Genomic DNA, 27,587 nt, shown 5'->3' with positions numbered 1-27,587 from the left:
TCCAGGTTTTTTTGTTGTGTGTATGTTTTGGTTTGGTTCATTTTTTTTAAAGAGAAAAGAACATAAAATTGGGTGGCTAGGGATGGGAAAGGATCTTTGAGAAATTGAAGGAAGTAAAAGAATATCATATGCACACACTATATATATATATATATGTGTGTGTATGTGTGTGTGTGTGTGTGTGTGTGTGTGTGTGCCATTTAAAATAATGCTGGCAGACAGCTCCAAAAAGAACAGTCTTGGAAAAGAGATGCAAAAATCACACTTTATGATCTAATAATTTTTCTATGATCTGATTGGTAACCACAATTAACTTAAGACAGTTCTCACACTTGTGATTTAATATTAAAATGGATATAGAAACATGGTAACATGATAGTATCTCCTGTCTTCCATGCTCTATGCGATTCAAGAATGAGAGTCTTGAACAGGTATAACAGGTCCTGTTCTCAAGGGGATTTCAGTTCTTTAGGGAACACGTGAGATAGGGAAGAATGCTGTGAAATTGCATCGTCTGTATATGACATGGTCATCATAATCATGAACTTATAATAGCTTTGATTACATACACAAGATCTGTACGAGATCAAATGAGCCAAAGGTTCAGCAGTGAAAGAGAGAAAAAAATTAAGATGCATAGCTTGGAGGAAAGGGAGCACTAACAAGTTGGGAGACGTGTGGAATGTGAAGTACCAGTAGGACATGCAATTGCTCAAAATACAGTTGGTGATAAAGATACAGAATGGAGGGCAGTGAGCAGTGAGGAGAGAGGTGAGAATGAATGAGCTCTAAAAGGTGAAAGTACAGAAAGAAAGGACCAAAGGATTAAAATAGCAATAAAGTTGGAGTCAAATGACAGAAGAAAGGCAAGCAGAAAGCACAGAGTAGGGCATAGGGAGTAATGCAGATGTTGAATTTCACAGAATAAGTTTGAGTAATGTTAGTGAAGCCAAGGAATGTACTAGAGAAACTATTTACTTTGTCAAGAGATCAATATCAAGATTTGGAGAGATGGCTTAGTGATAATAACACTGGTTGCTCTTTCAGAGAACCCAGGTTTAACTTCCAGCAGCCACAAAGTTGCTAACAGTGTATCTGTAACTCCAGTTCCAGAGGACCTGACACCATCTATAGCCTCCATGGGAACTGCACACATGTGGTATTCAAACATACACGCAGGCAAAACACCTGCACACATAAAATAAATAAAATCTTTTAAAAAAAAGAGTTTATTGTTTATCATTGAGAGTCACTGTTCAGCATACTATGATTAACAGAGAGCCAAGAATGCAGTTGGTAGAGACGCCAATGGGGAGGAAGATTACAGGACTACATCTATTTTGGAAGGGAAAAAAACAGCTCTTATAATATGGTTCTCAGGAAAAGGCACTGTGAGTTAAAGTACTTGTTACTGAAAGAAAAAAAAAGGCAGAAGTGATTATGCTTTGTCTGATAAACACCCCTTATCTGTGGTCTTGCTAGGCTTTGTTTGTTTGTTTGTTTTGTTTTTAGTTACCTAAACATGAGGATTTAAGTTTGACCCCAGCATCCACATAAAAAGCCAGGCTTGGATGGGTGGTAGTGGCACATGCCTTTAATCCCAGCACTTGGGAGGCAGAGGCAGGCTTAGTCTACAAAGCAAGTTCCAGGACAACAAGAGCTGTTACACAGAAAAACCCTGTCTCAAAAAACAAACAAAAAAACAAAACACACACACACACACACACACACACACACACACACACACACATCACACATCACACACAAAAAAAACAGGCATGAATCAACAATGATCCAAAAATATTGAGTAGAAAATTTCAAAAACAATTCATAAATCAGAAATTGTGTGCCATTTTGAATAGCATGACAAAATTTTACATCTTTTTCTCAATTCTGTCTAGGCTGATCTATCCCCTTGTCTATTGTACTATTGTAGTGTATATACTCAGTACCTTATTAACTACTTAGTAGCTGTCTCAGTTTCTAAACAACTATTAAAACACAGTGTTTGTGTTCAAGTAACACTTGACCATAAGGTCTTATCAAAATGTCTACACAATTTACTTCATTAGGTAGGCACTGTATCATCTCCCATCATCACAAAAAGAAAGAGTATAGTACAAAAGATGCTTAGGGAGAAAGTGAGACATCATAGTCCAGCAGTATAACAAAAGTAATCCAAGTTTTAAGATATACTTTTAAAAGTTGCCTAATTTATCAAATAATGTTTACCTATTATGAAGGATTGTTCATATTTTTGTGTGTGCACCTATATGTGGAGTATATACAACCATGTGTGTTGTAATAGAGTGGATAAGAATGGTCCTACAGACTCAATATTTGAATGCTTAGTCAGCAGGAAGTGAAACTCTTTGAAAGGACTAGAAGGATTAGGAGGTGTGTCCTTGCTGGAGGAAGTATGGTCTTGTTGAAATAAAGTATGTCACCAGGGGATGGGCTTTGAGATTTCAAAAGCTCAAGCCAGGCCCACTGTCGGTCTGTTTCTGCCTGTCTGTCTGACTGTCTCTGTCTGTCTCTCTGTCTGTGTCTCTGTTTGTCTCTCTCTGCCTGTTGCCTTGTATCAGAATGTAAAGGTCTTAGCTACTTTCCTGTACCATACATGCTACCATGCTCCCTGCAATGATGATACTGGACTAACATCTGTACTCAGGTCTTTATGCTTTAGACACTGACCCACTTCCCCAGCTCCCAGTTTTCATTTTATGTATTTCCTGAACCTGAATGCTAACTCCGAGAGAATACTTAAGTTTTCCAATCTGTCTTATATAAATGATATGATCTAAGCTACTAAAACTCAAATTTAATGAGGCAAGCTAAAACATTCTTTTGTGTCGAGAAGGTCTAATGCCTCTGCAACTTCATTATATCTTCAACTAGGCCATTTTATAAGACATTTCATTTTTTCACCTGATTCAAGCACTAAACATTTGCACCACATTTGAACCAAAATAATAATTGTCAACTTATTAATCCTTACAAGTATATACATCTTGTCCTTGACATTAAATTGCTTATATGACCAAATAATTAATTTAATTTTAATAATTCAAAAGGAATTTAAATCTGTTAATTTGTGTACTTGGAGTCTATTCAGACTTGATTACATTTAACCCATTCTGTGGTTCAGAACACATCCCTGCTGATTAAAATTATGCACAAGAAAAAAAATCTTACAACAAAATATGTAAGGTACATCTCAGGCTTCACAATCTTTGATGCTGAAAACATGTGAATGAATGTGGTGACTTTGTTCCATGTTCCTTCCTCTAATGGTTAATTGACATTTACTAGGTTACAAATGTCTCTAAGACTCTTTAGAGAATCTAAAATATACTACATAATTCTGTTGTCACTTACCTGTGAAAAGGAAGAAAACTAGCACTAGGATCAATGTGTACCCAAAGTACATGAAGGAACTTCCAATGCCAGTGACTTGAAGTTTGCTAAAGAAGTAATGAATTGCATATACAAAAATATAAAAAGATGTAAAACTGCTGGTCAAAAAGGCTCTCCACCACCAACCACAATCCTATAAAAATAAAAAAAAAAAATTAGGTGAAACGTTAGCTATAAATGGACTAGCAATTATTTTTATAACACAAGATGGACTCTAATATTATTAATTAAAATTAATAGTAGTAAAATGTAGTGGCTGGAGAGATGGTTCAGTAGTAAAGAGCACTGGCTGCACTTGCAGAGGACCCAGGTTTGATTCCCAGCACCCATATGGTGGCTCACCATTCCATCTAACTCGAATCTGATGCCCTTTTCTCACCTCTGCAGATACTGCACACATGGTGCACAGGCATACATGCAAGCAAAACACCCATACACACAAACAATAAAATAAAAATTTCTAAAACTATAAATAAAAGTTGAAGTTTCATAAGCACTTTAATAAAACACATAATTTTTTCATGTTTGAGATGCTCTAGCTACTGTAAATTCTGCTTCCAGGGATATCACATGTGTCCTCTTAAGCATGGAGTTACAATTCAAGAATGCTATTTTAAGACTGCCTCAGCCTTGGAAGGCATTCAACTCAGCTTCCTTTACTGACATGAGTTATGCTGTGCCCAGTTTGGAGTCTCTGTTGTAACCACCATCTACTACAAAAACTAAGTCTCTCTGACCAAAGCTGACAGCAGCACTGATCAATGGTAATAAAAATATTCAGGAGGAAATATGTCAGGCACATCTTTCCCAGTAAGGAAAATAGTAGCAATGACTTCCCCACTAAGGTCAATGATCTGACCAAATAGGATGTTGACTAAGTTTATTATACCAGGCATGAATTTCTTCCTGTTGAGAATATCTCACATCCAATAAAAAATTAATTCATTACTTGCCACTATTGCACCAATGGGCATATGTTCTTCCTGCCTATTTGGTATTATGACATGAAGGATCCATAGCTAAGTAAGACTACTGATGAAAATCCTCCTTCAGCAGTCTCTCTATCCTCTTTCACTGCTATAAGAACCAGACAACAGGAAGGGAGGTTCCAGGTCAGTTTCAGCTCCATTTATCTATATCCTATGACCAAATGACTAATATTAGTGAGCAACCAATAGTAGTGGCAAGAATCTATATTATTATATTATTTAGCCCTAATGTGACACCTATATAAGCTTACCTCTGAGTCTCAGGTGACATGGGAATAGGGAGCATAAAAAAAATAACAGTCAAAGGAAGGAGCAGAGTATTGTAGAGTGCTTTCTACTATCCATGACATGGCCACTTGTACTCTTAGAACAGTGATTATCAGCGCCAGATATGTGTAGTCATATTAGGTATATTTTCAAGGTCAAACAGAGATATATTTTATATAAACAGGTAATCTTCAAACACTTCAGAGATCTACAGAATATGGCATTTAAGATGTTTTAATAACATAATTTTTTTCTTTTTTTTTATGACTATGAGACATGTCTGCTCCTGGCAGCACCAATCTACTTCAGAGAAGGTGATGAGCATTGAAGAAACTCCTTATGGAAAGAAAGAAAGAAAGAAAGAAAGAAAGAAAGAAAGAAAGAAAGAAAGAAAGAAAGGAAGGAAGGAAGGAAGGAAGGAAGAAAGAGAGAGAGAAAGAGAGAAAGAGAGAAAGAGAGAAAGAAGGAGGGAGGGAGGGAGGGAGGGAGGAAGGAAGGAAGGAAGGAAGGGAAAGAAAGAAAGAAAGTCATTTTAAAAAGAGAGACAGAAAACAGCAGTTTACTACACCGCCAGTCACTCAAGTGTTATCAAATAGGAAAAAGTGAGGATGAAATAAAAAGAACTATTTACAGTAATATGTTAGAAGAAGCAAAAAGGACCTGCAACAGGAACCTCAATCCCACAAAATACAATCCTGGCTGATGCTCCAACGAAACCTTTAATTATTTTTTTAATCATTTTACTAGGTCTTTTACATGTCTAAACTAAAATTAGTCACCTACCACCATATTTTTAAACTCAAACCAGCCCCCAACTGCCATATTTTTTCAATGTTAACTGAATAATAAGTAGAAATTATAGAAACCACTCAAAGAGAAATTGGTTTCTTTTTAAATCTTGCATCAAAAGTAGCACTCAGTAGCTACATCAAAATCAAAATATATCATTAGGAAGCATAATATAAAACTCATTCCAAGAAGTAAAAATCATGAAGTTAATATTTATTTCAATACCCTTCTGAGCATACACTCTACTTCCAATAATGTTAGTTTAGAACACTTAAGTAACATTAATATCTGTGTCTTTACCTCAGCACACAGCCGAAAATAGCATAGCAGAACTGTAACTTCTGAACAGGAAATCAGAATAATTAAAAAGGATAAGAAAAGGAAGGCAAACAGGTAGTACATATGAGGAGACCTAAAAATAAGCACAAGATTTAAATTTTTAATATTACATAGAAAAAGATTAGTCCAAATCTATACAAAGACTATCACACAATTCTTTGATTTTTTCTTCTCTCTCTCACTTGCCCCTCCCCATCTCCTCTCCCTCTCTGAAATAGGGTCTCTCTATACAACTCTGGCTGTCCTGGAACTCACTATGTGGAACAGGCTCATAGAGATCTGCCTGCTTCTGCCTCCCAAGTGCTGGGATTAAAGGCATGCACCATCATGGCTGGCCAGCCTTTAAACTCTTTATTCCAAGCCTCCATCCATCCTCATAGAACTAAAAGCAATCTCTTACTAACATAGTTTCAGATTTTAGCCCCATCTTCTCTAGATACAAGTACAGCCACTTACCCATGTTTATCTGTTTACATAACTAAGTTCTTACTTGAGACTCATCAATATCTCTACATACATTTAAATTGTCATTTTAGAAATGAAAGATTTGTAAATGCCATAAATGCCACTAAATACATTATATACTAGAAAATGACAGACTCAAATATGTCCTTGCCTTTGAAACTCTAAAGATGCCTTTCCAAATATGTGTTCATAGTATATCAAATAAAATTCTATTAACTAATCTTTCAAGCATGCATCTTTAAAAAATATGTATGTTGGTTGTATTTAGGGTAAACCAAGAGAAATAAATGACTACCTTTATTATTATAAAGCTGAGCTGATTACGTTTTTAAAAGCATCCTGAAGCCAAGCATCCAGGTATATGCCTAAAATCTCAGTTACTCAGGAAGCAGAGATAGGAGGATTGCAAATTCAAGAGCAGTTTATATAATTTAGTGAGGCTGTCTCAAAAGTAAAAGTAAAAAGGAGGGCTGTGGATAAAACTCAGTGATGGAGCACCTGCTTTAAACACATAAAGCCTTAGTTTCAGTCTCTAGTACAATTATTAATTAATTAGCTATGATTAATTTTTAAAGCTGAGAATATTGAGAAAACCATTAAATTAATAAATACTTCATTTTAAGTATAGTATGAAATATATATTTCAGTGTGAGGATAAGGAACAGGGTTAGGGAGAACTGTTCTATAATTAATAAACATGTACAAGTTGGACACACTCTTTTCAATGTAGAAAATTCTGATTCTCATTTTGACACCTTTGTAGACAGATTTTCTTCTGAAGTTGAACCTAGGCCCTCAGCACTCTTCCACTGAGCTGTATAATCAACTGACAGTCTCAGATTCTACTGCTTACCTTTCAAACCAGTTTGTCACAATACTACTTCAAAAGCAAGTCCTTAGACTGGACATGACTAAATCTAATTTTCAAGGACTTAAAAGATTTGTTAAATCCAAGCTCTAGGGAGGCAGAGACAGGAGTATCTCTGAGTTGAATGCCAGCCTGGTCTACAGAGCAAGTTCCAGAACAGGTTTGTTTGAAAGACCATTATGTTGTTGTTTTTTTTTAAGTACTATAAAAAAACACAGTTACTGCATTTTACTTCTTTTTTAAAAGGTATTTCTTGTGTGTGTGTGCACATATGTGTGTGCACAGACTGAAAGAGGCAGTTAGATCCAGTGGAGCTGGACTTACAAGCAACTCTGGGCTGTCTAATGTGGGTGCTGGAAACACAGTTCAGGACTTGTAGAAGAGCAGTAAGTACTCTCAAGCACTGTTACTCCAGCACTGGCTTTTTACTTCTTATTGCCTTTGTCCATCTCCAAACTTCTCCATAGAAATATGGTGGCTGGCCAGTTTCTAAATCCAGTTAAGAACTGGAAAGTAAGCCAGGAGTAAAGCCAGCACACGCCTTTAATCTCAGCACTCAGGAGGCAGAGGCAGGTGGACCTGGGAGTTCCTACAGAGCTAATTCCAAGACAGCTAAAACTACACAAAGAAACCCTACCTTGAACAAAAAAGAAAGGGGAGAGATGGAACAAATGAAAGAGCTGTCATAATGCTAAAGCAATAAAGCTCTTGCACATAACTTTGGAGGCAGGGTCTTGCTATATGTATCCCAGGCCAGACTTGTCCTCAAACTCTTCCTCCTTCAGCGTCAGAAACTGCTGGAATGTCAGGGGTTCTGGGCATTTGCTATCACATAGAGCTGGCTTTTCTTCTTTCCAATGTTTGGGATAGAATCTAGGCTCTTGTGTACCCTAAGCAAGTACTCTCCTACTAAGCTACAACCCAGTTCCAGCTATCATGCTTTTAAACATAAAGCAAACTATTTATTTTGCAAATACATATAGCCATCATATTATTATAATTCTTAAAACAAAACATGTTTTAAAAGGTAGCAAATAAAATGGTATAAGAACAGGCATTCTGACACCAGAACAAAGAGCTGACAGGAGGAAAACAGAAAAAGACTATGTATAGCTCAGCACACATGAAAATCCCTAAGCCACATTATCTTCACATTGATTTTAACAGAGGAATTCTACATAAATATTCCTTTGGAAGGCCAATATAAAAACATAAAAATCATATCTCCCCTTTCCATATTTAGGTACCTCCCACCCTAGGGTTTCCATATTTAGGTGCCTCACACCCTAGGGTATCCTGACCCCTGAATTCTCACCTTAGGGCATCCAGACCACTGACCTCCCATACCCTAGAGTATCCAGACCCATGACCTCCAACACCCTAGGGTTTCCAGACCCCTGACTTCCCACCCTAGGGTTTCCATACCCCTGACCTCCTACCCTAGGGTTTCCAGACCCCCGACCTCCCACCCTAGGGTTTCCATACCCCTGACCTCCCACCCTAGAGTTTCCAGACCCATGACCTCCCACCCTAGGGTATCCAGACCCCTGACCTCCCACCCTAGGGTATCTAGGACCTGACCTCCCACCCTAGGGTTTCCAGACCCCTGACCTACCACCCTAGGGTATCCAGACCCCGGACCTACCACAAGTTTCAATTAGAGATCAGCTTCTCTAAGTCATATGAAATAGCTTACCAAGAGGGTAATTTTTAAATTTCCATTTGTGTGTGTGTGTGTGCCTTTGTGTGTGTGTCTTTGTGTGTATACATGAATGCCACTGTGCATGTATGGATGTCACAGGATTATTTGTGAGAGTCAATTCACTACCTCCACAGTGTGAGTTCCATGGATCAAACAGGTGGTCAGGCTTGGCAGCAATGCCCACACTTACTGAGCAATATCACTGACCTCTATTTTTTTATTTATGTGGATGTCTGTTTAGTGTATGTGTGTGTGTGTGTGTATGTGTGTGTGTGTGTGTGTGTGTGTGTGTGTGTGTGTGTGCCCACAAAGGCTAGCAGAGTCTGTCGGATCTACTGGAACTAGAGTTACAGAAAGTTGTGAGTCATCTGACATGGGTGCTGGGAACTGAACTGGGTCCTCTTGAGGAGCAGCAAGTACTTTTAACTGCTGAGCCATCGTTCCAGCCCCCACCCCTAGTTATTAATTTTTTAAAGTAAGTCTTTATAGGGAATTTTGTAAGAGTCATGTTAAAGAATTGTAAATTATATCTGCTCCCAAGGAAATTACCCTATATCAAACTGATATTTCCTGAATAAAGTAAAGATAGATGAAATATTATACAAGAATTTAACCTCTTTGAAATATAAAGTTAATTAACAAAACTAAAACTTTGAGGTTTAGGAATGTAACTGAGTGTCAAGGTTCTTACTTGGCATGAAGAAAGCCCTATGTTCAATCCTTCCAAGACAAAACTTCTAGTCTTTATAAAATATGTACATTACTATAAACTAAAGCCATTCTACTATGCTATAGAACATTAGAACTCATTGATTTAATTTTATTTTGGTACTCATTATACATCTTCCTTGATTTTTATCTTTGAACATCATACACAAGTCCTGAACTGTTACACTATTACTGAACTATTACAGTATAAATGTGTACTATCATTATGTATTAAATTAAACTTGAGTTTATTAAGATGCGATACTCACCAAATATGGCTTAGAATGTAAGAAAGTTGGAGAAAAATACAGCCAAAGGGTAAAAGACTACTGAGTATAATGGTAATGGTTGGTTTTTTAAAGAAATTCCTTTTGGGACTCACACGAGAAGTCTCTTGTGTTTGAACAGGAAACTCAAACTGTTTAAAAATACATGAAGCAACAATACGAGTGAATGAAACAAATTCACAGTCATAATGATAATATAGTACAGAAGCTTGAATCTGAACAACACAAGAATGTCATGTGGGCTAGGACTAGATCGCCACCATGCCATAAAAGTACACTGTAAACAGGAGTATGACACATTTTTATATATAGTCTTTAAGGATTTAGTAGTTACATAAAAGTATAGAAAGTAAGAGGTAAAATAATTTTTAAAGTATAGTTTATTTGTTATAACAGTAGTATAATTTATTTGATATAACAAGCCTTATCATTTAAAGTCAGGTATGATGATTTACACACAGACATGTGCCTCCAAACCCCATTTTTGCTAGGGATTGAACCCAGGACTTCCTTCATGGTAGCCAAGCACTCTCTCAACTAATCTACTACAAAGGAGATATTTGACAAGATTTACTTGTGATTATTCTAATATGAAATAGATATGTTTAAAAGCTCCCTCCAAATTTACCTAAAAATTTACCTTTTGAATAAATTTATCAATGAATCTGTCAACAGTGTTCAATCTTTTTCTTTTTCCTGCTTTCTATAGAACTCTATTTCCCAATTCATCAGGGGGTTTTGTTGTTGTTTGTTTGTTTTACTTCCCCCTGCAACCTCAAACAAGTTTTCTACAGTCCTCTTGTAGAATGGCCACATTTAGTCTTTTGGGAGCATCTGTTCCTTTTCTCCTATACATAGAATTAGGCTAACTTCAGATCTGTAACTGAACATCCCATTTCTCAATTGTATCTTTGCTCTCTTCTCCCACTATAAAAACATTTACTTTCCAAAGTAGTTTATGTTAGCTTGTCTATACTATGCTCTTTTAATTGTGTTCATGAGAGATAAAAAGAAATGCAAATGCCCTATGGTGTGGGAAGTATATTAAACAGTATCTTCTAAAATGTTACTGTCTTTTACTTACCTTTAAATCTTCAGTTCAAAAATGATTATAATGTTTTCAGTGGTATTTTTGTATATTATATATAGCATATACACAGTGAAATATTTCAGGCATCATTCAAAAGTCAAAAGCAGTGTTCTGAAAGTTTACCTCTTCCTTTTTCCCAAAGTACACTCCCAAAAATGTTAGTGGTGTTGAAACTCCAAAGCACACTGCAAAGACGCTTGCCAATGTACCAAAGGATACAGCAGCTGATGAACCTTCCATCCAAAGACTTAGATTCATAATAAAGATATCAATGAAGACAATTCTGAGGAAGGGGGAGGTGGAGAATATCATTATACAATATACTTCCAAGAAAATGTCATAAACATATTTAATGCAAATATCAGAACATTCTTTTGGTGAGAATAGGACATGATTTATACAAAATCTAGCAGAAGTTAAATAAGGTATAGATTAATATACCAATACACAATATAATTAACCCAATGAAGAAACAACATATATGGAAGACAGACTTTTGGAACCTACACTGAAATAGGCTGTATGATGCACTCAAACTCAACATAACAACTGTCAAATGGACTAGCTACATCATCAGGCAATATTAACTGTGCCTCTGTTTGTTCCAGATAAATTTGTGTACTGATAAGAGTAAGGGTCAGTGTGGGGATGACTATGATTGCTTTAGAATACCTAAAAAACAAGTTGAAAAAGTATAGACAGAGAGTAACTTATGGAATTCTCTGAGCATTGAGGGAAACAGACTTTATCCCATCAAAATCCAGGATGAACTAAAAGAGGTATTCATCCCATTTAAAGACCATCCTACTTTCAAGAGTTCTTTCTCACTTTTCACTAATCTGTTTGCCATGCTCAAAAATAAAAATAAAAAATGAGCTGAAGAGTCTTAAACTCCAATTTCTTATAATTAAATACAATTTCTCAGGAAGATTAATGTATATGTACATGTGTTGGGGGAGGTCAAGCTATGAGAAAAGATGACAAAACAAAGGAGTCAAAAACAGAAAGAGTCTGTGTAATATGGTAGTTAAAACATAAAAGGTATTTCCATAGAAGTTATAAAGACCTAACTAACTAGAGTCTGACGAAAGATAGCATATTGAACTCATGTATTTGAATCTGCTTCCTTTTTAAAACCCTGATAAAATTATAGTAAAGGAATTATAAGAGGCCACAATTGCAAAAGTTTAGAAGATATAGGGAAGAAAAACTTTGGAACAAATGTTAGCTCTAGATAGTGACTGGAAAAATAGTAACTGAGTCAATAATGGGAGCAAGCTGCCGTCCAATCTCACAACAGGGAAAGCTGAGGGGCAACGGCATTTATAATGAGAGCTTCAAAAAGGCTAAGGAATGCTCAGAGGCCAAGTCCTTCTCTGAGTGTGCATAGAAGAGACTTATGAAAGTCAGCCTAAGAAGTTAAGAAGTTAAGAAACCTACAAATTCCCATTCTCACTAGTCACTTCCCTTCCCCCACCTCAGCAGAAGACTTCTTGGGAAGAAGCCTTCAAACTCTGGAGAACGATTTCAAAAATCTATCATAAGGCTTCCTTGGAGCAATTAGTAGAGATATTACAACCATAAAACAAGAAGAGGAAATTTTAAGGACTTTTGAGGTAATATAAGAGCTTTTGGGAGTTAAAAATATGACAAGAGAAATTAAAACCTCAATAAAATGCTTAAGAGATGGATCTGATAAAATGTCTTTAAAAAACAGCACAACAGACCAGCAAAAACATAACAAGAGGACAATACCACATACAAAAAAATTAGATGAATAACTCAGAGGGCAGGAATTAAAGGCATGTGCCACCACTCCGGGTTCATAACAGGCTCTTTCTATGGACCTTGTTTGAGACAAATGTCTACCTTTGACTATCCTCTGAAAATATCTCTATATTAAGGTAACTATCCCCAAACTCTCCCAGAAATCATATCCATCACCAGAGAGAGGGAACGTATTAGTAGCCACCCCTTGATACACAACCAGTTAAACATTGATTCTACTTTTCAGGAAATAACTCTTCCATTTTAAGTTCTCTCAAGGTCCATTCCAAAATGAGAATTCTAATGTTGCCTTCATATTCAGAAACACTGTACTGGATATGTTCTCTTTTTCAATTATAAGTTACTTCATTGTTTTTAAACCAATTTCTACTATTTCTTGTTTCATTTTACTATTTGTCCTTCACTATCCCTCACCCGTGCTTGCATTTAAGATCTTTTCTAGCAATGCGCTTTCAGTAGGTATATCTATCTACTGTTTAAATGGTTATATTCTCCTGTAAATACAGCTTCAGTTTCTCTCAAACAATAACAAAACCTCTACTTCACGTCTTTAAAATGCTTTGTACCTTATAAGGAAAACTGGTTTTCCATGATTTAACCATACTCCTCAAAACACTTTTAATACCTTTCTGCTCTAATGAATTTGTTTAGCCATAATATTCCTTTGCCAAATTTCCTACTTTTGAGATTCATTTCAGCTGTTATCATTCCTTAACCAGAAAATTACTTCTCACTTGACAAATCATAACCTCCCTTCTTAGACATAAACTCAATTAAACCACCTCAACAATTTTCCTTTAGGAAGTATGCTCTAGAATGTTAATATAAGGTTAAATAAATCTATAAGTATTCTGCAACATCATGTTTTTGCATCCTGAAAATTTCTTCCTATGTCAACCTACTATTTCTAGACTTTTAATAGCATAATAAGCAGAACATCTAGAGTTAAACTTAAGTCACCTGGGTCCCCCTTTCACATGAAATAGTTATTTACATATTCATAAAGTATCTACTGAGTATTTACACGATAAGCTCTGATGTTCAAAGATAGATAAACAAAAAACTTGCTTCTAAAAAAAGATAACATAGTGATAGTCAAATACAAATAAAATGCAATGCAATGTGAGAAATACTAGGGCAGAATAATGAACAGAGGGAGCTAAGAAACTAGAAAAAAAGGACAAAACATTTTACAGCTCACAAAACAATTCCACAATCCATCAGTTCATTTATTTCTCCAAACAACATTGCAACATGGTTAATACAGGCAAGGAAATGGATATTCAGAGAAGCTATGGGATATATCAAAGTCACTCAACCAGTACTGAATGTTACAATTCAAGCTTTCTTCCAGTTTAATGTCTCAATATATACCCATCAAATCATGTTGCCTCTTCCTTGTCTATCGCTTTATGTTTTCTTCTGCTGCTCTAGGCCTTAACCCAGGATCTTGTATGCACTAGTCAGTCACTCTCTTATCATTAATTTATACTTTTAGCCTAATATTTATCATTTTTAGGGTTACATAGAGGAAAGGCTATTACTAGCATATAGCTTTATTGCATATAAATCTAAATCCATTTATAAACTGAGAAACTGAAATTCTCTTTCAAATTAGTATATTTTAAGAGATAAGAATTCTAGTACTTTATGATGCTTATCATCTGCATATACCACATCTGGTTTATAAATTTAAAACTGCATTCTCTTTTCAAGTACTGTGTAGAAAACAGAAACTATGTTTATCTCTCAACTTATAGAAAAATTGACTCATAAAAGACCTAAAACTCTGAATCAAGATTTATGAAGAACAGGACTCCAAAAGCTCAGGAAACAGTAACAATACTTGATAAATGGGATTACATGAAATTAAAGTGCTTCTGAACAGTTAAAGAAACAATCAACACAATGAAGCAACAGTCTGCAGAACGGAACAAAATCTTTGCCAAATATTCAACTGATATATACAAAATTAAAGCAAAAGACCAGCTAATCCTGCTATCAACAATAATGGAGATGTTCATATACTTCTCTATTTTTTCCTTTTTTCAAAACCATTTTTAGGGTTACAGTTTTGCTATGTGTAGCACTATGCATAGGAACCCAACTATACAATCACCCCACGTACTCATAAGAAGATGAATGAAGAAAACTATGGTATTTTATCCAGCCACAAAGAAACGTAAAATTAGATTGGCAGGAAAATGGGTGGAACTGAAGTTCAACATGTTAAGTGAAAAAGCCTGTACCACAAGACAAGTTTGTTTTCTTTCATGTAATGAAGGGAAGGAGCAGAGATTAATTACAAGATACATAGAAAATAACAAAATGACAAGTGTCAATCCTGATTAGTGTTACTTTAAATGTAAACTAATGCCATAACTTAAAGAGAGAAGTGCCAAGAGTAGAGGAGGAACAAAAGGGGCAGAACATTCAGAAGAAAGGAAGGGAAAGGAACCGAGAAACAAGGACTTAACTAAGAGACAGGTTCCTATTCATTCTCTAGGAGGGCAAAAAGAAGGGAGTATTTACCTAGCATATATAAGAGCTTGAGTTACATTCTCATAATTTAAAAAAAACCTGTTTTTCTGAAAAGAAGACGAAACCTGAAAAGAGAATGGAACATAAAAATGAAGGTAGATAGTTTGACATTTAAGAGCACTAGCTGCTTGTAGCATGAATCTTTTTTTTTTTTGAGCTGAGGATCAAACCCAGGGCCTTGCGCTTGCTAGGCAAATGCTCTACCACTGAGCTAAATCCCAACTTAAAAGTTCTTATTAATAAAAACAAACCTGAGGCCAGGTATTGGGGTGAATGCTGGAAGATCAGAGAAGCAGAACAAGCCACAGCTTCCTCACCTCGCCAGTTCCTCAGCTGGTCTTGTTTCCTCAAACTGGCAGCTTCTGTATCCTCATCCAGAATGGATCTCAGCTAAACTGTACTGCTCCAAAGCCTGAAAGCTTAACCAGCCAAATGCTGGTAGTTTCTTATCTTCACACCTTATATATCTTTCTGGTTTTCCATCACTCCCTGTGTTTAAAGGCTCGTTTCTTGGGATTAAAGACGTATGTCACCATGCCTGGCTGTTTCTATGTTTAATATTGTGGCTGTTCTGTCTCTGACCCCAGATAAGTTTATTAGGGTGCACAATATTTTGGGAAACACAATACCACCACAGCTGCTCTTCCAGAGGACCTAGGTTTGATACCCAGCACCCACATGGAAGCTAACAACCAGCTGTAAATCCAGTTCCAAGGGCTCTGATGCCCTTTTCTAGCCTCTGTACGCATTGCACACCTGTAGTGCAGAGGCTTACATGCTGGAAAACACCTACATATACAAAATTAAAATAACAAAAATGCTTGGGGAGGGAAGATAAGTGAGATAGGCACACTGAAGGTGGGCAAGGAAAATAGGAGTTCCAAAAGATCTATTTTAAAGAAATGTACTAAAAACCTAACATAAAATGACATTTGGCAAACATAGTTCATAATTAATATAAAACCTGTGAGAATTTAGTGATCACACATGCATAAGTAGCAATGTATGGTACAGTGACTTGAACGATACTGCTTGGGCCTAAATTCTGCCCATGCTCCCATGGATGGCCCTACTCTCAGATACATACATTCAACACTAACTGTAATCAGTGGGTTATAAAGAGAAAAAGAAGGTATGACCTTGGGAGGGTGATGTGGGAAATCTGGGAGAAGCTGGAAGGAGGAAAGGAATAAATATCATCAAAATATATTGTATCTATGCATGAAATTCTTGATAGATACCAAAGACAAAAATTTTAAATCATTTGCGGAATGCAGAGATGCTTAGCAGTTAATAGTGCTTCTGAACTGGATATGGTGTAGCATCCCTGTAAGGCCACAACTTGGAAGGCAGAGATACGAAGATACTCGCAAGCTTGAGGCCAACCTGGTTTACATAGCTAGTTCTGAGCAGCCAGGGCTACCAAGACTGTGTCTCACTAATAGTAAGAAACTCCAAACAAGCCAGGCTGTACAGTGTGAGCACTAATCAAGTCTGGGCTGCCCATGGTAAGTAAGACCCTGCCTCAGAAAAGAAACGAAAGGACCGATGGCACGACTCTTCCAGTAAAAGTGGCTGCTGCACAAACCTGATGACCCAAGCCAGTCCCTGGATCCCACACAGGAAAGAGAGAACTGACACCCAAAAGTTTTCCTCTGACCACACTCATGCTGTGGCATATGCATACCTGCATTTTCACACACACACACACACACACACACACACACACACACACACACACACACGCGCGCGCGCACACACACACATCATTTACACAGGGGTGTGCATGTACTCATATGCAGATGCATACCCACACTTTTTTCTCACACATCATTTACACAGGTGTATGTACTCATGTGCACATACATACCCACACTTTCACACACACACACATAATTTACACAGATATGTGTGTGTACTCATGTGCATATGCATACAAACACACAAATAAAATAAAAAATGTAAAAATGGAACAGGAAAAAAAGAGACATGTTTCCTGTTCTTCAAGAGGACCCAACTTTGGTTCCTAGAATCCATATCCATCTGGCAGCTCACAACTGCCTAGAAATCCAGATTCTGGAAATCTGACACTCCCTTCTGGCTAGTGCACATGCCAGCATTCACATGTGCATACTAACATACAGGCACACAGACATGCATAAAAAATAAAATTTTTAAAAATCATTTATTATTAAAACCTACACAAGTAAAAAGAACAGGAAAGCAGGAAATAGAAAATAAAAAAGATGTAAGAAGCCATGCCGGCAGTGAGAAATGTGAGGAAAAAAAACAATTCACACTACAGAGCCCATAAAAGGGGTCAGAAACCATTAACAGCAGGTATTCTATGAGTAACAGGAAGAGGTGGGAAGTGACTAAAGGAAAAGAATTTTGTGGGATTCTTTTGAGAAGTAGATATTTCTATCACCTCCCTCCCTCACAGCAGATATTTGGAGGCTTCTTCTCTGGGCTAGAGAACACCAGACGGGCAAAATAATTGACTACTATATTCAGAAATATTTAAGTAGCCAAATGCACACTAACCTTCGAAGGTTTAGACACTTTTTTTTCCCTCCCACATACCTCTTAGAAGACTAGTGATCAGATAGTAACTCCTCGGACAGGAGACTAGAAAATACATTTCTTGGAAAAGTGACCAAACATTTAAACCCTAAAGACAATGTCCTAAGAGGTTTCCAGAAAAAAAGAAAGAAAAGAATAAGGGGACGCATGATAGAAGCAAGATACTCGATGACCTCCTCTGGTCTCTACACACACACACACACAAACACACACACAAAGTAAATTAAGACAAAACAGAAACTAGAAACTAGAGTGTCTGGTTCAACTCACAGAGAACTCTGAGTCTCCACATGTCTCTATATATTGGTAGTGTTTATTATTTTATTCCCACACATTTACCAGGGCCTTCCTATGTAGCCCAACCTGGCCAAGACCTCCTGATATAGAATACACTGGCCTCAAACTTAAGGTGATCCTCCTGCCTCAGCCTCCTAAACACTGGAATTGTGACATGTGCCATTATGCCTGAATATTCCTACATATACATATACGTAAATATGCATACATACATATATATAAATATCAGCAGTTGTTAGGCCTTTGAAGAAAACATGAAAAATAGAGATTAAAAACAATTTTCAAAAGGGGAAAGTAAACCTAAAAGAAATGACACTATCCATCAAAAAGAATATGCAGTTAGCTCATTAGTATCTTAACCCATGAGACACAGACAAGATGTTTCGGTGTGTATATGAGAAAAAAATGTACCCTGTAGGCTGAGGTACTTCAAAAGTTGGTCTCCAGTTGGTGGTGATGTCTGGGGATGTTATAGCACTTTTAGGAGGTATGACCTTGCTAGAAGATGCATGTCTGCTGTGGGATGGTCTTTCTGTATGCTGTGAATATATGTTGCTTTCACTGGTGAATAAATAAAGCTGTATGGCCAATGCCAAGGCAGAATAAGGTTTGGTGGTACAATCAAATTGAAGATGGATATTAAGAAGGGCGGAGTTAGGGCAGACACAAGCCAGCCGCTAAGGAAGTAAAACATTTAAAAACTGACATAACAAGCCACAAAACACGTGGCAAAGCATAGATGAGAAATATGGATTAATTTAAATATAATAGCTAGTTAGTAATAAGCCTGAGCTACTTGGTAATATAAACCTCTGAGTGATTATTTGGAAATGACTATGGGATGGGGTAGGACAGAGGAAAACCTCTATTTAACACATCACTGAAGAGGGCTTTGAGAATGTATAGCTTTAGCCTACTTCAAGTTTGTTCTCCCTCTGCTTTTGTGCTTGTGGTTGAAGATGTGATCTGTCAGTTTCCTGTTCTAGGCACCCATCTCCATCCCTCCTTATCACTGTAGACTCTCCCTGTGGGACCATCAGCAAAAGCAAACAAAACCTTGTCCTTCCTGCAAGTTGCCTTGTTCATGTTTTATGACAGCAATAGAAAAGTAACAAAATATACATGCTAAGTAATTGCTGTGTCAATAATACACTTTTCTGTCCCTGACAAGCTGTATTTTAAAAGAACATTCAGAAAACAAAAAGATGCCCAGTGTGGTGATACATATATGTAATTTCAGTACTTGACAAACTGAGACAAGAAGATTGACTCAAGTTTGTGCCTGGCCAGGGTAACATAGGAAGACCTAGTCTCAAAAACAAACAAAAATGAATAAATTAAAAACTCAAGGGGTTGGGGATTTAGCTCAGTGGTAGAGCACTTACCTAGCAAACGCAAGGCCCTGGGTTCGATCCTCAGCTCCAAAAACAAACAAACAAACAAAAAAAACCCTCAATAGTGATAATGCAAAAGAAGCAGTAAAATATTCGAAATCTAGAAAGTGGAACAAAAGCTGGGTGTGGTGCTTCAAATCTCAGTACTTGGGAGAAGAGGCAGGGGTTGTTACAAACATGAGGCCCAGCAAGGGCCACATAGAAGTGACAAGACAAAATTCAAATCAGCCCGGGGAAATATCTCAATAGAAAAGCACCTGCCTTGCATGTACAAGGCTTTGGTTTTAATTCCCAGTGCTGCAAAAAAAAGTAATATAATTCATACAAAACAAAAAGCATATCTATAAAAGAAAGCATTGATAAACAGAACATATCCATGTTCATGTCTTTTGCTATACAAAAGACAAGCACTACATGAAATTATTATAAATTCTGTGTCAGAAAAAAATCACTTATATACATAAAAAAACTTTCAAAATGTGACAAGAAAGAAACAAGGTAGGACTGGTTATGGATCTCAATTATTAGAGCACTTGCCTAGCAAGCACAAAGCTACTTTGGTCTCCAGCACTGCATAAAGTCAAGTGCAATAGTGAATACCTGGATCCTAACACTTGGGAAGTAGAGGCAGAAGAGTGAGAAATTCAGGGTCATCCTTAGATACATGGCAAGTTCAAGGCTAGCCTGGGTGACAAGAGACTCTACCTCAAAAAAAAGTAAATAACAGAAAAGAGAAAAAACAAAAGAAACTAGTAGATAGGCATGGTGGCACATGGCTGAAATCCCAGCACTAGGGGGCTGTCTTGGGGTTTCTATTGCTGTGAAGAGACACCAGAACAAGGCAGCTCTTATAAAGGAATACATTTAATTGGGCTGGCTTACAGTTTCAGAGGTTTAGTCCATTATCATCATGGCAGGGAACATAGCAGTGTGCAGGCAGACATGCTGCTGGAGAAGAAGCTAAGAGTTCTATATCTGGATCCACAGGCAGCAGAAGCAACTGTGTCCCACACTGAGTGTAGCTTGAACTTAAAGCCCGCCCCACACTGACACACTTCCTCCAACAAGGCCACACTCTTTATGGGCCAAGCATTCAAACAGGTGAGTTTATGCGGGCCATTCCCATTCAAACCACCACAGGGACTAAGAATGGAATACTGGGGCCAAGGAGAGTGGAGAAAAGAACCAATTAAAAATGAGTAAAGATGGGCTGGAGAGATGGCTCAGAGGTTAAGAGCACTGACTGTTCTTCTAGAGGTCCAGAGGTCCTGAGTTCAATTCCCAGCACCCACATGGTGGCTCACAACCATCTGCAATGAGATCTGGCACCCTCTTCTGTATACATTATAAGTAAATAAATCTTTTAAAAAATGAGTAAAAATTGTCAGTCTGTCAGTGGCTCATGCCTTCAATCCCAGCACCTGGGAGGCAGTCAGGCGGATCTCTATGAGTTCGAGGCCAGCCCAGTCTACAGAGTGAGATCCAGGACAGGCACCAAAACTACACAGAGAAACCTTGTCTTGAAAAACCAAAAGAAAAAAGAAAAAAAAATGAGTAAAGATTTGGGCCTGTGAGATGACTCAGAGGATAAAGGCACTTGCTTTGAAATCTTTGATCTCCAGAATTCACATGGGAGAAGAACAGAACCAGTTCCTGCCTGTTGTCCTCTGACCTCTGTAAACACACCATGGGACACTTTTGCCCTTGAACACACTCAATAAATACACACACACACACACACACACACACACACACACACACACACACACAAGTAATGAAGTTTTACAAACAAATCAAGATTTGAATTGACACTAGCCTAGCGTGTGCAGGGCTCTGGGTAGCACTGGGAGGGAAAGGCGGGGGAAGGAAGAAGGAGAGGGGAAGGAGAGAGGGAGGGAGAGAAGAAGGGAGGGGAGAGAGGGAGGAGAGAGGGAGGGAGGGAAGGAAGAAAAGTGGTTGTCTTAGGAATAGAAAGGAAGAGCTGAGAAATTGATAAGCAATAAAAAAAAATGGATTTCGTGAAAAAGTAAAATAGATGTCCAAGGAAGGAACAACAACAGATTGAGCCAGGCCGTAAAAGAAATGGGAAGGGAACAGAAAGGATCACAGTAGTGCTCAAGTGTTCTTCCAACAGTTGAAGTGCTATTGCCTTTGTAATCCTTCCCAGGTGGGCCGAACTGAAGCTGCCTTTTCCTCCACTGAAGCTCCACCACATTTAATACATACCCTTGTAACCCCCTGTCTTTCTACCAAGTAGAATTGTTACTATTTTACATACTTTTTCATTCCTTCCTCCTATCTCAACAATTCATTAGTTCCTAAATTATTCAAAAGCAGAATTTCAAGGTCATTTTCTATTTATTTCAAAGTCCTTACTAAATATAGAAAAAACAACAACAAAAATCCTGCAGTAAGAAAGATCAATGAATAACTATCCAGTGCAGTGACGGATCTTTTTGCTAACACATTTATTTTTTATATGTGTTTGCATGGATGGATACATGCTGTGCATGTACATGCCACCGCACACATGTAGAGGTCAGAGGACAACTTGCAGGAGTTGGTTCTCTCTTCCATCATGTGAGTTCCTGGGCTCAAACTCCAGTTTTCAGGCTTGCTTGGCAGCAAGCCTCCCCTACCTGCTGAGCCACTTCACTAGACCCCCGAAGCTCATGTGTGCATGTGTTATCCTTAGTATTACAGTCACATAGAATGATATTTGCACTGGCACTTTGTTACCAAATATATTCAGTTTCAGATTCATCTGAGTCTTGAACTCGAAGCAAAATATATCTGAAAAATTGTCCAGGACATTTCTTTCTTACACAAGTGCATTAAACCATTCACCTCAGAAAAGACCACCTATTCTGATTTGAGTGTATGTTACAGAAAGCCGGATGGCTCTATTCAAGGAGAAGATGAGAAGCAATTCATTATGCTAATTTAAGTCAGTCAAAAATTCTGAGGAATATAGATCTGATGTGTAATTTTATAATGTTTAAAGCTGCAATGATCTTAACCTTTTCTCTTGAGGTTAGAGTAAACAAGTTACATATAGATGAAAATGATTATCCATCTACTGACAGCATCACTGAAGTATATCATTTATGGTACTATACCGAGTCTCAGCACTGTTAATGTCTGCTGTCTTTCTACCACTAGTCAGAACACATATGCGCTCTAATATTTTCAAGATAAGAGCACTTCTTCTGTTGTAATACACCTGTAGCTTTAAAGACATGCTTTTTAAGCAAATAGGAATTATAGCACCAAATACAATTAAGATACAATCCAATACTATTTTCCTTACAAATAAAAGATCATCTTTCAAAACATATCAAGGAATATTTTTCCTTGGCATTAAAAAATGTGATGTGCACTGAATTGTGTTCTTCAAAACTGATATGTTGAAGTCCTAGCCACCGATGTTCTATTTGTAGATGGACCCTTTGAGATATAATTAGGTTTAGATGTGCTTGTGAATGTGGGACCCCATGAGATTAGCACCATGAGCTTAAAAGAAGAGATCTCAGAGAACAGCCCTCCTGCCTTCCCCTCCCCTAATCTTCCTTCTTAATATCTCTGACTTGGGGAGAAGCTGGCTATTTTAAAGCCAGAAAGACAGCACTCAGTAGAGCACAATTATGCCAGCACCCTCAAACTCATTTGCCTGCAGAACTGTCTAAAAGTGCATTTCTGTTTTTCAAATAATCTAGTTTATAGCATTTTGTTGTGCTAGCCCAAACTAAGACAAAAACTTCAAGAAATATGGAGATAAAATCCTAAGCAATCTCCAACTTTATCAGTGAAGTATTGTGAGAAGAGAACCAGCTAAGACATAAAGGGACACTCAGCTACACACACACACAGTCATTAAGAGACTGAATGAACTACTCTCACAGCCACTGCATAGCAGCAGCCTCACCTCCACATTGACTGAATGTACCTACAACTGTCACTAATGATGCTGCAGTGACAAGGAGAGACAGGAGAAAATAATCACTGAAGGCAGCAACAAGGAAAATAACAAAATGCCATGTGTAAATTGTCACTACAGTATGATGTGTAATGCAAGATGTTTAACTATGATAAGCGTTGACAGAATCTGCTTCAAAAACAAAGATCAAAATGGAAAATGTTACAGTACAATTGCCATCTCTTTGTACTAGAGTTAAAATGTAGAAGATAGAAAGAATGCAGACACAGAAGTAAGGGAGTACTGTAGCTACAGGGAACATAGCGGTCATTCAACTCCTCCCTACTCTTCATTATAGTGAACAATGTTTTTTCCAAGATGAAACCTAAGAAAGAACGTAATTGTATATGGAGAAGAGAATATGAAATACTAACCCAGGAAATAACAATGATGTCAGCATAAAATGCATCTTCCAGTTTCTACCATTAAATGCTGAGGAAGCAAAAAACAAAACAGTTACTGAAATGCCTTGATCTAGACCATTTTACAAATACTGTTGTGTAGCCGGTTAGTGGTGGTGCAGGCCTTTAATCCCAGCATTTGGGAGCAGAGGCAAGTGAATCTCTGTGAGTTTGAGGCCAGCCTGGTCTACAGAGTGAGTTCCAAGACAGCTAGGGCTACTCAGAGAAACCCTATCTCAAAAAATTAAAATTAAATTTAAAAAATTCTGTACTGTAATCGCTACATTACACTTGTACTGTAGTGAAATCAGTACAAAATTACAACTGAGTATGTTGACTAGAATTCCTTATAATTTTTTCTGATCTTTTTCTTTAAGGCCTTTTAATTTCTACATTTAGCACACCAACTTTCTGAAATAATAACAGTAGTAATGCTTACTCTTGTACATTTTGGCAGACACATATCCAGCAGGGATTTCCAGTAAGAGCCACAGCACAACAGCATAGTTCATTAAAGCATTTTGATCAGCAGGGGTAAGAAAACCAAGGCCAGCCAGAACTAAAGGCAGAAAAATAAAATGAGAACTACATGAGAATAGCCTCCAAATTTTCTAGAAATTTAAGTTACCCCCATTAAAGCATTATATAAAAGAAAACACAAGGAAATGTTCTAAGGGAAGTACTTAAATCATATTGCAAACAAACAATATTCAGTTATCTACTTCCCTGACAGTTCTCAAGTGAAAAGATTTGATTTTCAGGTAAAGGTATATGGAAGTTCTAGAGTTGAATTGGTCTTTCATTTCACTAGATCAAAATCATACACTGTTTCCCCTTCCCTATCCAAATAGTCACCCCAAGAATAGCAAATTACTTTCCCCTCAAAATTTTCTTTTCTCAGCTTGGCAGTGGTGGCAGACATCTTTAATCTTGTCACTTGGGAGGCAGAACCAGGCAGATCTCTGTGAGCTCAAGGCCAGCCTGGTCTACAGAGCAAGTTCCAGGACAGCCAAGGCTGTTACACAGAAACCCTGTCTTCAAAAACAAACAAAAAATAATTTCTTTTCTTTGTATTTTGTCAAAGTGAGGAATAAAAATATCAAAGTAAGACAGTTTCAGGGGGGTGGAAAGTGCCCTCAAATTGGACTTTTAAAATTATCATTGACCTCTGAAACATATAATTAGCCATTTTTTACACAATTTTGCTTATAAAAATTATTGCTCTGGCTATCAAACAGTGACAAGCTCCATTTTGAGCTCATAAATTAAAATAGCACGTTTGTAGGTCACTGTTAGACTGACTACTACTGACGAAGTAATGAAGCTGGGCCTGGTAGCACACACCTGGAGTCCCAGAATTCAGGAAGTGAAGGCAAAGGGATAGGAGAACAAGGCCTGGGCTACACGGAGAGATCTAGACTAGTCAGCGCTACATAAGATCCTATCTCAAAAATTTAAAAAGAAGCCTGGGGATTATAGCTCAGTTAGTAGCGCTCTTGCCTAGAAGGTACTAATCCCTGGGTTTGATCCCCAGAGCTTCATAAACTGGTTGTGGTGACACATGTCTATTTATAATATCATCACTTGGGAGGAGGAGGAAGGAGGATTATAAATTGAATTTCATCCTCAGCTACATGAAACTCTAAATAAGTAAATGCCAGATGATAAAATGAGAAATAAGAATACCATTTCATTTATACACTTAAAGATCTTTACTTGTAGGATGAGGCCATAGTTCAGTCTACAAAGTGCTTACTTTGCAAGTACAAAGACCTAATTCAATACCAAGAATCTGTGCTAAAAAAAAAATTGGATATGAGCCGGAGAGATGGCTCAGTGGTTAAGAGCACTGGCTGCTCTTCCAAAGGACCCAGGTTAAATTCCCAGCACCAACATGGCAGTTTACACCTGTCTGTAACTCCAGTTCCAGGGTATCTGACACCCTCACACAGATATGCATGCAAGCATAACACTAATGAATATAAAATAAAAATAAATTATTTTTTAAAAAAAGTCCAGGCAATGGTAGTGGTGCATGCCTTTAATCCCAGCACTTGAATTCACTCTTGTAGATCAGGCTGGCCTCAAAGTCACAGAGATCCGCCTGTCTCTGCCTCCTAACTGCTGGGATTAAAGGTATGTGCCACTATGTCTGGCTGTGCTGAAGCTTTTAAACAAATTATTTAGAACTGATATAGGAACATTCTCAAACTCACATCCAGAATTTGAAAAGACACAAATATAAGTATTAAAAAACATGAATTTGATTGCAATTGAGGGTACATTTTTCAAGCTCATTTTGTATTTATGAATTAAAGTCTAACACAGTTCACTACAAATGCTTAAGCTATACTTAAATGTACTCACATAAAGAAAAAAATGTCATTATGAAAACTTGTGTTCCTTGACCGAGAAGAACTGACAGCAACATTCCATGTTCTGGAGGCATAAATACACTCCCATGAATCATCCTCCATCCAAACTGCCTCCGGTTGTATACCTGCATGTAAGAAACTCTTTAATAAACATGGAAGTTAATATGACAAGTTACAGGAAATGGAATTTTCCACTCAAGGCAAACTAACTGGAAAGCAATGGCTATGGATTCAGCAGCTTTCTAGATACTATGTGAGCCTGCTACATAAATAAATCACTCTCTTAAATTATTTTTTGCATTAGAAGGGCATGTTAATTATATAAAGCACACAGTTTGCTGTATTTTCACAAAGAAAGCAAAATTATTTAACCTAAGACACTCAACAGATTCATAGAAATTTAAAATTCATCAATATGCAAATGTTTACAAGAACCAAAACAGTAAATATAACATAAATTATACTACCTTGCAACATTTGATATTTCTATCGCATGTTTCAAGCCAATTAAGAGTTTCTTAAAATGATATGTTTAGTCATCAGAAACATATACAAAATATAACCAGAGTTGATGGCAAACAAATCTCTAAATAAACTTACACTTTGAAACAAATCTATATAATTCTATACTTTGACTGTATAATTCAGTTATCCTCAACCTATGAGTTGCGACCCCTTCAGAGTCAAAGGGACCTTTCACAGGGACCACTGAAAAACACAGATAATAGGGCAGTAGTGGAGCACGCCTTTAATCCCAGCACTCAGGAGGCAGAGCCAGGCCTGGTCAGGCACCAAAACTACACAGAGAAACCCTGTCTCGAATAACCAAAGAAAAAAAGAAAAACACAGATATTTACATTACGATTCCTAACAGTAGCAAAATTACAGTTATGAAGTAGCAACGAAACTAATTTTTTGTGGTTGGGAGTCTCCACAACAGGAGAAACTTGCTGTGGGATGTTCTGTATGTCCAATGTGTTGCTCTGATTGGTTAAAATAAATAAAGTGCTGATTGGCCAGTAGCCAGGCAGGAAGAATAGGGTAGGCAAGACAAAGATGAGGAAAATTGTGGGAAGTGGAAGGCTGGGTAGAGAGATACTGCCAGCCACCACCATGACAAGGAGGATGTAAGGTACTGGTATGCCACGAGCCACGTGGCAAAGTATAGATTAATAGAAATGGGTTAATTTAAGATAGATGAAATAGATAACAAGAAGCCTGTCATGGCCATACAGTTTGTAAACAATTTAAGTTTCTGTGTGCTTACTTGGTTGGCTCTGAGCATCTATGGGCCTAGTGGGTGAGAGAGAT

General features: G+C 37.4%; 1 protein-coding gene across 1 annotated transcript in view; it reads right to left on the bottom strand.

Annotated features, from left to right (window-relative positions):
• Positions 1 to 27,587, bottom strand: part of LOC118574603 (transmembrane 9 superfamily member 2-like) — a 61,187-nt gene that overhangs the window by 2,260 nt on the left and 31,340 nt on the right. Inside the window, exons 10-16 of the mRNA XM_036175557.1 lie at positions 26,269 to 26,401; positions 24,341 to 24,460; positions 23,875 to 23,932; positions 11,045 to 11,204; positions 9,814 to 9,962; positions 5,763 to 5,874; positions 3,379 to 3,550 (exon numbers count right to left, since the gene is read on the bottom strand). Coding sequence (XP_036031450.1) covers positions 3,379 to 3,550; positions 5,763 to 5,874; positions 9,814 to 9,962; positions 11,045 to 11,204; positions 23,875 to 23,932; positions 24,341 to 24,460; positions 26,269 to 26,401 — 904 coding nt within the window. The remainder of the gene's footprint in view (positions 1 to 3,378; positions 3,551 to 5,762; positions 5,875 to 9,813; positions 9,963 to 11,044; positions 11,205 to 23,874; positions 23,933 to 24,340; positions 24,461 to 26,268; positions 26,402 to 27,587) is intronic.

The sequence above is a fragment of the Onychomys torridus genome, chromosome X (genome assembly GCF_903995425.1).
Source record: "Onychomys torridus chromosome X, mOncTor1.1, whole genome shotgun sequence".
NCBI classification, from domain to species: Eukaryota; Metazoa; Chordata; class Mammalia; order Rodentia; family Cricetidae; genus Onychomys; species Onychomys torridus.
Note: the sequence above shows the minus strand (reverse complement) of the source record. Positions and strands in the feature narration are given on the sequence as shown.